Genomic DNA, 14,816 nt, shown 5'->3' on the forward strand with positions numbered 1-14,816 from the left:
TTCCAAACAGAGACATTTTAATTGGGTTATGAGTTCTGAAGAGCCTTCTACACATCCGCCTGGTGACTGCTGATTTTGCATGTGCCCATGTTTTAGGGTGCCTTTCTCTCATCCCGCAGCGGGGCTGCTGGGATCACTGAGAGCCCCGTTGGCTTGAAAGGGTGTCAAGGGTTTAAGGGACAGACTGGAAGTATGGGCAGGAGAACTGACTGCCTTAGAGGTTCTGACCCCAACCCCACCATTGGAAGGAAAACTCAGGCACAGCTGGAAGGGGGTGGTCCCCTATTTGGCCCCAAGTCCAGAGCAGCAAGGCTGGGCCCACTCTGGCCCAAATGAAACTGTTAGATCCTGTCCTCAGCCCAAGCACTGCCGCTTGACAGTGCCAGGATGCCTCTTCCCAGTTCTTATGTGGCGGCAGCAGTGGCGGAGGCAGAAGCAGACTTACTTCAAATTGCAGTACAGATACATGGACACGATCATGGCTGACAGCTGGTGGGAAAGGAATAGGTAGAGATGAGGGATATGATCAGGGTCCTTACGCTTCAGTCTCCTGCCTCCCAGACACTCTACATGAAGCTCTGTTAGAAGTCTGTCTCCTGCAAGGCCTCCAAGATGGGTCAAGCACCCTGATCCCGTGGGGATATCCTGCCCCAACTTCCTCATGCCCCTTACCTCCAAGCCCCCAATTCCAGCTGCCACAGCACCCACAGTGACTGCGTTGGTTCGGATGTCATACAGAAGCTGATTGAAGCAGCCCTTGGGGGAGGGAAGAGAGGGGCTATAGTCAGCAGCTGCACCCCTCCCTCATTCAGCACTTTGAGGACATTAAAGCAGCCCCCAACCTTCCATACCACACCTGTACAATGTTGTCATCAGCCTTCTCCTTGGTGCAGGGTTCTGTGGCTGTGCCATTGCCATCGTCAAGGCAACAGTATGGGGGAAAGGTATGGTTCTTCATGAAGTAGGGAGAGCCCTCAAAATCCGTGTAGTTGTTAAAGCCACAGCACTTGAGCTGGAAATGAGGAGGGAAGGGTGGTCAGTGGGGCCTCGTTTTTTCTCCCCACTCCAAAATCTCCCCCAGCCCACCTTACCCCTGCCATGGTGGTGTTCCACACTTGGGTGAAGTCCTTCTGAGAACCATAGTCTTTCTTGATGGTAGGCACTACCAGCAATGTCAGGAAGTGCTCAGCCTGGATGGGGCAGGTCAATGCTTAGGGCCTGGTAGGGAAGGTGGCCATTCACAGGCCACAGCCCACTTGCAGGGTTTTTCCCGATCTTTCCCCCTTGCCCCATCCCCACTCCTCACCATGGTGGTATACACCAAGGCAACCACAGCAGCTGCAACCTCAGCGATGAAGATGATGAGGAGGATCAAGAAGAACTGAATGGGGAACAGAGGTCTGAATTTTAGAGACAGTCCCTCCTGCCTCACTTATTGTAACCCACCACCCATTAAAACAAGGCAGTTGCCCCCTCTGCTGAGGCCTCTGGAGTCCAGAGCACGGTTTGGGGATCCCCAGAGCCTGGTGTCAAGGGTGAGGGGGCCCCGGGTCTCGGTTATGGGCCTATGGAGCTGGGTTTGACACACCATCATGAGGGCACACTTGTTCTCAGTCTGAGCACCGTAGCAGCCCAGGAAACCAAGAGCAAAGAGCACAGCACCAGCTGCGATGAGGAAGTAGCCCACGTTGACAAACTGCATGGCACTGGATGACAGCGGCCCGAAGATCTTCAGGAAGGATGACCCATCGACGGACACCCAGATGCCCACTGCCAACAGGGCAACGCCACACAGCTGGGGACAGAGAGGCAGACCATAAAACAGTGCGGGCAAGCAGCTCCTTACCACGCAGTTGAGTCAGGAAGATGGGAAATGAGAAAGTTTCTCCCTTTATTGGCTAAGGAGTCTTAAAAACTCATCCTGCACGGAGGAAAATATTCTGTAGAGCCAGAAAAATGGGAGCTGGGCCACCCATAGCCAGCACCTATGCAGATATAAATGGGATCAGGCGTTCAGAAATATCTACAGGATGGGAGAAGGGCAAGACTTTTCCTCACTGCTGTCAGGGTCAAGCCACATAGCTAGGAGTGAAAACAAGCAGGTGAGGGCAGCAGGGTATCCCCGCCCCCCCCACCCCATTTCCTTGCAGAGTGAAACGCCTCTGTCTTCTGATAGGTGAAACAGTGGGGTTGTAGCTTGAGCAGGCTCAACAGTCACCATGGCAACAGAGGTGGGGCTGAGGTTTACACCTGCTTCCAACCTTGGAGAGGGACTCTGGGAGAAGGGACACCTACCTTGAGGCCCCATTTGGCCCCTCTCCAGGATCAAACTCCAGGCCTGCCCTTCATCTAACCTAGACCTCTCTTTGCCTCACAGGAAAACTGAGGCACCAGAGGGGGAGTACAGCCAGGGTTTCTTTTAGAGGCTCTCTCTTGCTCAACCCCAAACCTCAGGGGATTCTGAGGCCCAGACTGGGCAGGAGGTACACTGTCCAGACGCCACACCTCTTAGAGCAAAGCCATCCTGATCCAGAGTATTAGCAGATGAATCAGCCTGACATCACCTTGGTGCCCAGCTATAGAAACTGAGGCTAGAACCAGGTGGCAGATTGTGGCTGGATCCCAGGCATGTTTGCCCAAGGACAGAGAGCTGGGCTCCCAGCCTACAAGGGTCAAATTTCAAGGAGGTTGAGACCTGCCCTGCCCTGCCCAGCCTGGCAAAGCCTGACCAACAGAGGCCAGAAACCAAACCGGATTTGCCTTTAACCCCCTCGGACCGGAGCCCCTACTATCTCCATATTGCTGGGATCCCTTTGCCTTCTCCAGATATATGGATAAAGGCTAGTACCCTGAAGCTAAAAGAAGCCCAAGTCATGGACCATATTGGAGTCAGGTTATTCACCTCTAGCCCAATTTCTCCAAAAATCCATCTACACTTCCTGTCTCTACTTCCTCACTTTTCACTGACTCTAAGCCACTCTAGTGTGGCTCCAAGGTCTGTGGTGCCATGCTGTGCTAAATCTGGTGGACACTTCATGTGCCATGCCCTTCTGATCTCTCTGAGATTGTGCTCTCCTTGATTTCTTTCCACTGCTCTTTCTCTATCTGCTTCCTGGTGGCCATTTCTCCACATAATAAGTTGGGTTTCTCAGAGGTCACTCTGCCTGAGTGCTCTTACCCACTCAGTGGCTTCACTGACCATTTGTGGTCACATGACTTCCAAATATCCATGTCCAGCTCCAACCAGAGCTGCAGCCCCATTGGGTATGCAGCTGCCTGTGGGACATCCCCCAGGTTGCTCATACCAGAACCACAGACATTACCTCCAAAACCTCTGTCTGCCTTGCCCCCCTTCTGCCCCTTGGCCACCATCTGAGGCCTTTGTCTTTGTCCATCTCTCCCCATCTCCACCACCATCTCCAGGGTTCACGCCTCATTACTCAGCTTCCTCAAACATGCCCTATACAATCTGTTCCTGGTTTTCTGAACAATATCCAATTTCATAGCCTCTGGGTCTTTTTGCATGCTTTACAACCTCCTCACCCAGTGCAAATTCCCAGCCTCACCTATTTCCTCCAGATAGTCTTCTCTGACCAGGGTTCAGGCCCCTCCTGTGGGCTCCCATAGCCCCTCTGCTAAGGCCAGACACAGTACGTTGCCACCGTCTGCCTATCTGCTTTGCTGGATCTGAGATCCTCAAGGGCAGAGAAAGGGCTTGCTCACCTTTCACCCCAGCACTTAGCACAGTCTTAGCACATAAATGTTTGTTGAATGAATAAAGGCTGCTTGAGGTTTGTTGAATGAATAAAGGCTGCTTGAGGCCGACTCTCTGCTCTGAGGTCTTCAGGCATTTCTCCTTTCAGCTGCCTGTCCTACAGAGGCCACTGAATTTCCTTGATCACTAGGTAAGCTTGGGCAAACCTCTCCCTCTCACTGGGCCCCCAGTCCCTATAAAAGGGGACAATCGCTCCTGTTAGCCTACACTGCCCTGCGCTAAATCTGGGCTGAAGTTTCCTGGAAGGGAGGACCTTCTCCTACGCTTCTCCTCCCCAACTTGTGTAGCAGCCAGGCTGCTCCTGAGACCAGGACTTGGCATTTGGGGAGAATTCTGCACCCTATCATAATGGGAAATTTGCACCACAGAGTCTGGACACAGCAGTGTCCTATTTCCCAGCTTGGGCTCTGCTTAGGTTGTGACCCACTCTTATAGGGAGCCCCGAAGAGCCCACAACCCCCATACTTACAAAGATGAGGAAATTGAAGAGGGTCATCATGGTTTTAATGAAGCTGAAGCACTGCATGGTGGCTCCTGAGAGGCAGACAAGTGTGAGTTAGGAATTAGTGCCACGTGCCTCCACTGGCCCCTGGACTGGCTCTGCCATTTGGACCCTGACATAGCAGACTCCAGCATCCAGGACCCATAAATCACCAAAATTCCCCTGAATCTAGACTCTGACACCTCAGGACTTTTCCCAAATCCTCCTGACACCCCTACCTCTTTGTACTGCCCCAGACCTCTACCAGCACCTGACATTCTGAGATACTAACACCCCAGGTTTCCCCGCTGGCGCCCCAAACCTAGCCCCCACACTACAGATTGCTTCATGCCCTTCCTTGGCACGACTATGTCCTGGACCTCTCTCCCAACCCAGCCCTAGACTCTTTCCAGACCCTCTCCATTGGCCTCCCAGCTTCCCAAACCTGTTTACAGGTTGATTTCACTTTATAGGATAATCCCTATCCTATACCATCACCTGTTCAGGGCTCTTGGTAGTGAGTTCTGAAAGAAGAATCTGCTGAGGCTCCAGAGGGGACAGGCAACTCCAGGGAATTGCCACTTGAGTGGGCAGGCAGTGAGAAGGGGCTGGCTCTCACACACCACTGCTCACCTGTAGGCGGGGCAGAGCTTTTCAAGGCCTCCTCCTCTGCTTGCCTTCCCGTCTGCCCCACCCAGCAGTCACTCAGCCTCCTCTTGCCCTGCTGCCCCCTGCTGCCTGGAGATCTGTCCCCACAGCCACTGGAGCAGCGGGCCTCGTCGGCCTGGCAACACCAACCGCAGCAACACCTTTCCTGATCTGAAGAAGGAAGAGAAATCTGAGGGTAAACAAGCAGCTCACAGAATTTCTGGGTGCCCTCCACCACCACCGGGCACATATGCTTCTTAGCCCTCATCTGCTGATACATTCATACACCCTGTGTGCTCACAGGCACGCACACCTCTGCCCAAGCTGCCATTTGTATACACACACAGAGATATGTACATAAACACCTACTAGCTCTCGTGAGCGTGCACACAAACACATGCAAACACACATACTCTGACCTATGTGTGGACGGATCCCAGCAACTAAGAAACAACAAAGCAACATCTGAGGTACATTCTTAAAGTCTCTCTGTGTTTCTTTGTCTCTGTTTCTCACACACACACACACACACTCAAGCACATCTATACTTTCAAGGAAATGTCCAAGGTTTAGTAGCTTCTGTCCCCTCTTCTGAGCAGCAAATGACTCCTAGTCCTTTTCCCTCTGCAAAATCTCAATTTCCCCATCTTTCTCCTCCCTTCTTTCCTCCTTACTCGGCTCCCTTCCCATCCTTTCTCTTGCTCCCCCCCCTCCGCTGCGATCCAGTATTCTAAGCAATCTGCGTTAAGCACCCCTTTCTTTTCTGCCAGCAGGTGGCACCGTGGTCCCACAAAAACATCACCCCAATTTGAAGGCTCAGCAATCCCGTTCTACAAAAATCCCTCAGGGTTTAATTTGAACTCCTGCCTGCCTCTTTCCGCTGCTGGTCCTACTTTCCACTCTAATGCTGCCGCCTGACATTGAGGTGCTGGGGAAGTTCTGGCCTTGGAATCACTCAGACCAGGTACTCCAATGCTGGTTCTACTGCTTCTTAGCTGTGCAACCCCAGGGGCATTTCTTAGACTCGTTTATTTTTCTTTTTATTTTTAAAATGTATCTTGAGAGAGAGAGAGGGAGAGGGAAAGCATGGGAGAGGAGCAAAGAGAGAATCACAGGTAGGTTCCATGCTATCAGCGCAGAGCCAGACATGGGGCTTAATACTGTGAGACCATGATCTGAGCCGAAATCAAGAGGTAGACACTTGACCTACTGAGCCACCCAGGCGCCCCTTCTTAGACTCAGTTTCAAGCCTCTGTGTCCTGGTCTGTATAACAGAATAGTTATATAGAGTTTTAAAATAAGATTTTCTCACCACTCTGGGACAAATGAGAATGACCACAGAGTGGGAGGTCAGAGTGGGAAGAATCATCACCAGAGGGGGTATGAGTTGGATGAAGTGGACTTTTAAAATTTTTTTAAAAATTTGAATATAGTTGACACTTTGTTTTGTTTTTTTATAATGGGAAGAGGCAGTGAAGAAACAGGGGAGAGAGGAGGGCTGATGACACTAATAGTTGTGTAGATCGTGTTTTAAATGCATTACATATATAGTCTTTTTTCCCCTCTTCACAACCATTCTATGAGATAGATTCTCTTTTATCCCCTTTTTAAATACGGGGAAACAGAGGCACAGGAAGGTTAGGCACTTGCCATGATCACACAGCTCATAAGTGGCAGAGCCAGGATTCAACCCTAGTCAGCCTGGTGCCAGAGTCTGTATCTTAACCACCAAGCAGACTGTCTATATTGATAGAATCTCTGAGAAGGCAGGAAGAGCTGACATCCAGAAAGAGCAGAGGAAGAGGCCTTGGTCTGGGACTTGAGGAAGAAGGCCAAGGGCAAAGTGGGTTTATGGGTGTAGTGGCTAGAAGTTGATGGGAGAAAGGTCCATTTTCTAAGACTGAGGATAGCAAGAGAAGAGGCTAGAGGGGGAGTAGGTAGGTGTGAGGCTGTATAGGGTGGTGCTGAGGACCCTAAAATCTGCTGGCAGGCTCCTGCAGGAACAGAGAAACAGCAGAGGCTGGGAAGGAGGACTAGAGGTGAAATAGGAGGGAAAGAGAGTGTGGAGGGAGAAAGGACAAGTCCATAGTCCCACAACAACTCAGTGCAAGGCCTGGCAGAACCATTGACAACACTGTCACCTACAAGAAAGGAAATAAACCCCGGGTTGACGCAACTTACATCCCCTGGGGACCTAGCTGTTCCTCCACCTGCACTGATTATCCACATGGCTTTCTCTTCCCACTCAAGAAGAATTGGGGCCATGTCACCTCCATCTACATCCCCAGAGCCCAGCACATATGAAGTTGTTAGTGAACATCTCCTGGATGATTAAATGAATAAATGAGTGCAGAACAGCAAGAGTTAACTGTCTGGGCTTTGGGCCCTAGAGCCATCATGGATTTGAACCCCTCCCTGTCTCTAATTGTGTGACCTCACCTAACTGAGCCTCAGTTTCCTTATACAGTCAATCCTCATTATTCATGGCTTCCATATCTGTGAATTTGCCTACTGACTAAAATTCATCTGTAACCCCAAACCAATACTCGTGTCACTTTGGTGGTCATTCATGGACATTTGTAAAAATTTTGAGCTGCCTCATTCTCTTGTTCTCAGCTGAGGTTGAACAAGAGGATACTCTACCTTCTTGTTTCACCTCTTATAATATAAACACATGTTCTTCTTGTGGGCTATTTAGTGTCACATTTTATGCATTTCTGTGTTTTGTTGATGATTTTGCCATTTATCAAATAATGCTGAAGTGTTGTCTAGTGTTGCTAAGCACAAGAAGCCTGTGATGTGCCTTACAGAGGACATATGATATGTCATCCAGGTACAAGCTATAGTGGTGTTGGCTATGAGTTCAATGTTAATGATTCAACAGTATATTTTAAATTAGGTACCTTTTTTTTTAAGTTTATTTATTTATTTTGAGAGAGAGAGTGCGCACAAGCTGGGGTGGGGCAGAGAGAGGGAGAGACAGAATCCCAAGCAGGCTCTGAACCATCAGCGCAGAGCCCAATGTGGGGCTTGAACTCACAAACTGAGATCATGACCCGAGCGGAGCTCAAGAGTCGGGACACTTAACCGACTGTGCCACCCAGGCACCCCTGAATTAGGTGTCTTTAAACAGAAACACATAAAACAAGGTCATGTTCTGATTGATCAGTTGACGAAAAAATTGTGACCAGAGACTGGTAGGAATCTAACCCTGTAGATGCATTGGCTCAATTTACTAATGCACTATTTGTGGTGACGACTTTATTAACTACTATGAATAATGAGAATCGACTGTATATGAAATAGGAATAATGATAGAGTTTAAACTTTGTGGGATTAAAGAGATAGTGTTTGTAAAGTACTCAGTACTGTTTGACACACAGTAAATGCTTAATAAATATTGTTAATATTGTTAATGCGGATAAATGAGAAAGTGAGGGAGTAATTTTCCCCTACTCAGAGTTCCTTTTCCCTAGGGGCCAAGCTGAGGTTTTTCTGGCCCTTGGGCTGGACCTGTGGAGAGAATTGTGAGGAAGTCTGACCCATGGGGATGGGCTGGGGACCAGGACCTATAATAAAGAGCACCGCCCTTATGCAGACTCTATGTCATAGAGGCCCCAGCTGCCCTGGCCAGTAGTGCCCTCAGGCACACTACAGAAGCTCCCTGTGCCCATGGGCCCTTCTCAGCTTGCCCGTGCCCCTCGGCCCCGGGGCTTAAGATTCCGCTACCGCAGGCCAGGGATGGGCTGGCCTAGGCCTCGATTTCCCAGGATGTTCAAGTGTAGCCGTAGAAGGTATCGGCAGAAACCCCAAGGCAGAACTCCTACCACTGCAGCCACCAATTTTGCCACCCTGGCCACAGATATCAACAACACTCACACCGTCACCACCACCAGTGTGTGGATCCTTCCACCACCAGGTTAGCCAAGGGCCCTGAGGCAGGGTGGGGGGGTTGGCAAAATAGAGCCATTAGTTTTCCCCCACTTTAGCCCCGCATAGGCATTCTAGGAGGCACACTCTGTGAGAAATACCACCCCAAAAGTATGGTGGGGTCTTGATAGTAGACATCCTAAAGGCTCAGAGCCTTAATGGAGGGCATATTGACTAAAAGCAGAGGGCTTGGGAGACTGTGAATCTAAGAGCAGTAGAGCTTCCAGAACTGCTGTCTTCCTCACACTCTTCCCTTTCCTTCTTCTCCTTAGTTCTCAGACACCTCTGTCAACCTGGCAGCTTTCTGATCTTCTAGAAATGTCCAGAAACTAGTCCAGAAGCTTGGCTGTCTCCGGACCTGCATCTCCTAAGGGCCCTGGGTGGTTAACAGCAGACAAATACAATCAATTCTGCTCCAACTGCCTTACTCCATTCCAAGGTGTTTCCAGATAAATATGCATCAGGGTATGAGGGCAGGGTTGGGGCTGAATGCTCCCAGGGGCGGGCTTTAGTGACAACAGCAGGGATCACAGTTAGGCAATGGAAGGACAGGACAAGGTCGGCAACACACACCATTTCTCCATCTTTGGCCTCAGCTTTTGATCTGCCCTGGGAGGTAGGGATCCTTCCTGCACTGCACAGGGAAAAGGGTCTCCATAGACATCTTGGAAGTTATAGGGAGCCAGATCCTTGAGGAGGGAGGTAGAGGCACAGATCAGAAAGAGATAGGATGAAAGAGATTTCACTACTTGAGTGTAACTCCACGAGTGCTTGAATGTGAGATGTTATGTGGCTCTGTGCCTATGATGGCCAGTGTGCAGAAGTAGCTGTTGGTGTGTGTGTCTGAGTGTGTGTGGAGATGGGAGTCTGAGCAGACATGTGGCTGAGTGTGCCTCTGCAATAGATTGTGACTTTGTGGCCGGCTGTGTGCCGAGGGTAAGGCTACTGGTGTGCCAGACAGAGGCTTCAGCTAAGAGGAATGAAGGTCAGGAGAGAGGGTGAGGGGCAGCCTGAAGGAGGAGAGGGTTGCTTCTGAGGAGGACTGGTCACCTTCAGCCCCCTAGCTGTTCCCCGAGGCCAGTGTTTTCCAGGACTGTCAGCTGAGCTGCGGTGGTTAGGGGTGGGGCAAGACTGAGTTTGAGTCCAGAAAGGGGGAGGGTGTTAAGCACTCTGGCCTGGGGATTTTCCATTTGGATTTCTGAGTGTGTGCCCATGTGTCATCAGTTGTAGCTGCATTTCTGTGGGGTGTATCTCCATGGAATTGTGTCTCAGTGGTGGGAAACGTTGTGAGGGACTCGGTCTCTGAGGTGTCACTTTATGCCTGGGTGTGTGTCCAGGGCTCCCTTCCCTGCGGGGTGGGGGTGAGAGTGAAGTCTGAGAGCTTTGGCCTGGCCTCCTGGGGTTTAAGAAGCCTGTGAGGAAAAAATGAACTGTGTCTGTGTCCTTCCACTCTAAGGCTTGCCGGAGACTGGGACCCTGAGAGGAGGAAGCGGCAGAGAATTCACTGACACATCATGCCCAGACAGTGCTGGCTGGGGTGGGGGGAAGGGGGAGGCAGCAAGGTGGCTGGGCTAGTGCCCAAGATCCACAGAGGGGCCCACACATATAAAGACACATGCCACAGTCCATGAACATATGCAGACATGTAAATATAAGTAGACTCACAGACACACAAAGCAACAAACACAGGTGCATGCAAGTACATACTTATAAACAGAGATAAACACTGACACTAATGCACATGGCCCTCCCCACATGGCATATGTAACAGCACATACACATGCCTACAAATGAACACACAGACATGCATGCATCTGGACAAGCATATAAGCATATAGATAGAAACATGCAATCACACTCATGCAAACCCAGGCACACATAGACACCTGCACACGTGCAGACACACTCACCAGACTTCCCTGCCCCTGCAGCCCAGGAACCCAGAAACTTCCCTCCCCTAGCAGAGTGTGTGTGTGTGTGTGTATGTCCACACTTGTGTCTGTGTGTATCTGTGTCTGTGAGGATGTGTGTGTGTGTGTGAGTGAGGGGGGTGCTGAGCTGTGGGAACCTGATGACATCATCTCTTCTGGCTATTTTTAGCTCCCTCTGCAATGACGGGCTTCTCCTCGGCCCCTCCCCCTCCAGGCTCCCAGAGGCAGCTGCAGCCAGAGGGCACCCACCACTCCAGTCTAGGTGACCCCTAGATGACTGGGTACAGCTCACTCATTCCCACCCCAGCAGGGCTCCCTGGAGGTTGAGAACCCCAGAGGAAGAGGCCTGGGCCATGTGGCAGCCTGGAGCAGGAGCCTGGTTAGGTGAGCACACCCGGCTGGTCTCCAGCCCCTAGGGTGCCTCTGCTTCTGCTTTTCAGTCTGAAACTCTGTCTCAGGCAGTAGTGCCTGCCATGTGCCAGGGAGGGTGCCAAGTTCTGGAGATAGAGCAGTGTGCAAGACAGCAGGAGTTCTTCCTGGTGGGTGTTACAGCTCGGTGGGAGACAGACATTAAACAGACCACACAGGCACAGCACCAAACTGTGGCAAGAACTCTGAACATTAGTAACAAGGGGACTCAGTCCGGGATGATGGATGTTCTCTGTCTCTTTCTGTCTCATGAGATAGCCTGAGGACACCAGAGGGGCACCCTCCTTTACCTTGCACCTTCTACCCCAAAAGCACACTCCAGAACAGAGCTTCCTTCTCACACCCCAGGCTGTGCTTCCAACATTGCACCAACCCACCACCCAAGTGGGGAGCCACTGTTATTCACAGCCCCTTTGTTCTGGAGCCTCCTCACAGTTGATCCCTGGGAGTCAAGCCAGTCCTTAGTCCTCCATCTGCAGATGAGAAAACTGAAACAGAGAGGGGCAGTGCTGGATCACACCTCCTGGTGCTGGGCAGGGGAGACTGCTGGCTGACAGAGGAGGAAGTGGTGGTGGCACAGCTCCGAGTAAGAGCAAGTGGTGGGGGCAGAAGGGCAGGAGGAAGAGGACAGTGGCCTGAGGGGTCCCGGCCCAGAGAAGGCTTCCCGCTCCAGCCAGCTTCTGGGCAGCCACCGGAAAATCGGGTTTGGCAGCTTCAGCCAAGTGCCTGGGGGCTGGAGGAGGGGTCCAGACAGCTCTGGGGAGGCTGCCTGGGGGCGGGCCCGTCCTCCATCCCAGAGTCCGGCCAAGCTGTCCTGTTGTGGGAGCATTTTGTAAAACTGGGACCTTTTGGAGTGTTGGGAGAACAGCTCTGGGCTGCAAGCTGGAGCTCAGAATTCCAGTCCTTGCTCTGTCCCAAACCCTAGTGTGATCCTTGGAAAGTCCTGTCCCCTTTCTTGGCCTCAGGTGGCCCTCCCAGGAAGGACCCCTGGAGGATCAGTTTCCCCATCCCCAATTTCTGCCCTCTGGGTTTTCCTGGGAGTCTGAGTCAGACACAGAAACACAAAGTCAATGGGTAGGGACCAGACCAGACCACTCCCAGGGCGCCAGGCTGGAGGTCCCTTGTCACCAATGGGTCAATGGCAGGAAGCCCAGCTCCAGCCTTACAATGCAATACTGGTCACCCCACCCTGACCAGTACCCTCACCCACACCCCCACTTCCGTCCTCTGTTCCTTCCTCACCTTCGGAGAAAGCTACAGGGCTCCCTGGGGAATCTCCCATACCTACTTCATTGGCTACCTGCCCTGCCCTGTACTCAGCCCTCCCTCCCCCTCTGCCCATTTGACCGGGCCAGCCTCCCAGTTAACTTTCTTTCCCGGATCCTGGGGCGGGGCAGGCCAGGGAGGAAAGGAAGCTGGGTGGAAGGGCTGCAAAGGAGCCTGCTTTTCCTGCTACACTCAAATACTTGCAGCCCAAATGACTTGGGGGGAGGGAGGTGGACTGAATGCTGGGCTGCCCTGAAGCCCCAGGGGAAGTGGGAATGTTACCTTTACCTATCTAATCATCTCCTTCCCTGCCTTCAGTGAATTCAGAGGAGGGAGCCCAGAACTGAGACTTCCATCCTGTGGAAAACAAACACAGAAACCCAGGACAAGTGAATCCTGGTTATTGTCACTAAGTCAATGACAAATTCATGAAACACAAAAAAACATAAAATTCTAAATGCATAGAATCCAGAGTCATGGAATCTTAGCATCACAGAATTCTAGCATGGTGAAATCTGAGTTACAGAATCAGGAATATAGAATTCTGGCATCACTGACTCCCAGATCATAAGTTTAGAGTATCCTTGAATTAGAAGTCTTGAGAAATCAATTAGTGAAATCCTTACCTTCAGGTGAATGTCTAAACTAGAGGATTCCCGGGTACCTGAGTGGCTCAGTCCATTAAGCCTCTGACTCTTGATTTCAGCTCAGGTCATGATCTCTCAGTTTGTGGGTTTGAGTCCCACATGGGGCTCTGTGCTGATGTGCAGAGCCTGCTTGGGATTCTCTCTCTCTCCCTCTCTCTGCCCATTCTCTCTCTCTCTCTCTCTCAAAATAAATGAACTTAAAAAATAAATAAATAAACTAGAGGTTCCCTCATTGGGGATGGGCAAAGGAGTTCACACATGAACACTAAGAAGGAGGCGGAGAGCTCAGGACATATGAGCTTAGGATAAGTTAAGAAGCCTGTAATAAACCAGACAGAACAGATAACTTCCAAGAGGACATATCTTGGTTCCTGACGATGAGGGGGGTGGGGTGGCAGGAGGGGGAGAAAGAGAGGGGAACTAAAAGAAGAAGAAGCAGAAGCAGAAGCAGAAGCAGAAGCAGAAGAAGAAGAAGAAGAAGAAGAAGAAAACCTAGCCTAGAGAAAAAATTATCAAGTCGCAAGTACACCAGCCACAATTCCTCCGATTTCTCCAAGAGTGGGAATAACACCAGCCCCAAGACATTTTCAAAGGTTAGTAATGGAATGGCAAGCCACGTCTGACTTTTTTGGGAAGAAAAGTACTAAGTAGAAAATATTTCATATACCACAATTTCTTGGAGCTGCTGGGAAGAGCAGACTCTCCAAAGAAGATGCTGACCCGTGAACAAGATCATGCTGTGGGGTAGGTGGGGTGCAGAGCCCCTAGCAAGGCCTTGGTAAGGGACCTTGTGGAGGGCATCTGCCTGGGGTGGTGCTGGGAGAAGTATCTCCGAAGAAGGAGCCAAAGATGAGGCAGCACTTGGTATGGGGACTCTTGTCAGTATGGGAACTCAGTAAACAACAGGGATATTTACCTAGCATTTCTGGGAAACTACTGCAAACTCAGGAATCCAGAAGGAGCAGTTCCAGAGAGAGGCAAATGCCAAGCCCTTCTGGGCATGGGAAACAGGGCAATGTCAGTTGGAGACCCTCTTGTTCGGCTGTCAGTCCTTGGATTCAGCTCAATACCTCAGCCCCGACCTCAGCCCCGACCTCGGCCCACATCCCCATTTGCCTCCCTCTCCCTGCTTGCCTGCCATTCTACCTACCTCCATCTGCTATATGACCTTTGGCAAATTGTGTCCCTCAAACATCCTTTGCTTTCTTTTGAAGTCTATAATTGAGTCCTATGCACAGGTTTTATTATTTCATAGTCCTGGTTTTGTCCAGATCAGTTCCATTTTAGACGTCTGCATTCCCAGCTTCCAGAGAAAGGGTCAGGCAGCTTCAGGGAAAATGGAGGGAATAGGGAATATAAATAATACTTACATTTGCCATCCTACATATGTCAGTTCCTATGACAGGTGTTTTATAAATCTTATAGGATGCTCACAACCACTGTGTATATAAATCATTGCTGCCATTTTATAGATGAAGGAACTGAGGCTCGAAGAAGATAAATAACATGCCTAAGGTCATTCAGCTAGGGAGGACTGGAAACTCAGCTAGGTCTGTCCTAATTTGAGGGCTGTGTTTTCAGATTAGCATTAATCCATGTGGCTTCAACGGGTAAAGTGAAGGTAATCCATGTGGCTGACCCCGAATTTAAGGAGTTCCTTTTAAGGAAGTGTGCAATAGGGGCTGACAGCCTGTGCTATGAGAGAGCTG

The 14,816-nt window shown here is 50.7% G+C and overlaps 2 protein-coding genes across 2 annotated transcripts; one reads left to right on the plus strand and one right to left on the minus strand.

Moving 5' to 3' along the window:
• TSPAN1 (tetraspanin 1) lies at positions 1-4,897 on the minus strand. The gene is made up of 8 exons (XM_019449448.2): positions 4,755-4,897; positions 4,245-4,309; positions 1,589-1,795; positions 1,307-1,381; positions 1,092-1,190; positions 857-1,012; positions 673-756; positions 1-489 (listed from the first exon to the last, which is right to left on the minus strand). Exons 2-8 carry the CDS (start codon positions 4,299-4,301, stop codon positions 442-444), a joined length of 726 nt encoding a protein of 241 aa, XP_019304993.2. The 5' UTR covers positions 4,302-4,309; positions 4,755-4,897; the 3' UTR covers positions 1-441.
• Positions 4,898-8,522: 3,625 nt separating this feature from the next.
• P3R3URF (PIK3R3 upstream open reading frame) lies at positions 8,523-9,253 on the plus strand. Its single transcript, XM_053895866.1, has 2 exons — positions 8,523-8,823; positions 9,107-9,253. Exons 1-2 carry the CDS (start codon positions 8,577-8,579, stop codon positions 9,148-9,150), a joined length of 291 nt encoding a protein of 96 aa, XP_053751841.1. The 5' UTR covers positions 8,523-8,576; the 3' UTR covers positions 9,151-9,253.
• Positions 9,254-14,816: the final 5,563 nt, after the last annotated feature.

The sequence above is a fragment of the Panthera pardus genome, unplaced genomic scaffold, assembly GCF_024362965.1.
Source record: "Panthera pardus isolate Hobbes unplaced genomic scaffold, ASM2436296v1 HiC_scaffold_11, whole genome shotgun sequence".
NCBI lineage: Eukaryota > Metazoa > Chordata > Mammalia > Carnivora > Felidae > Panthera > Panthera pardus.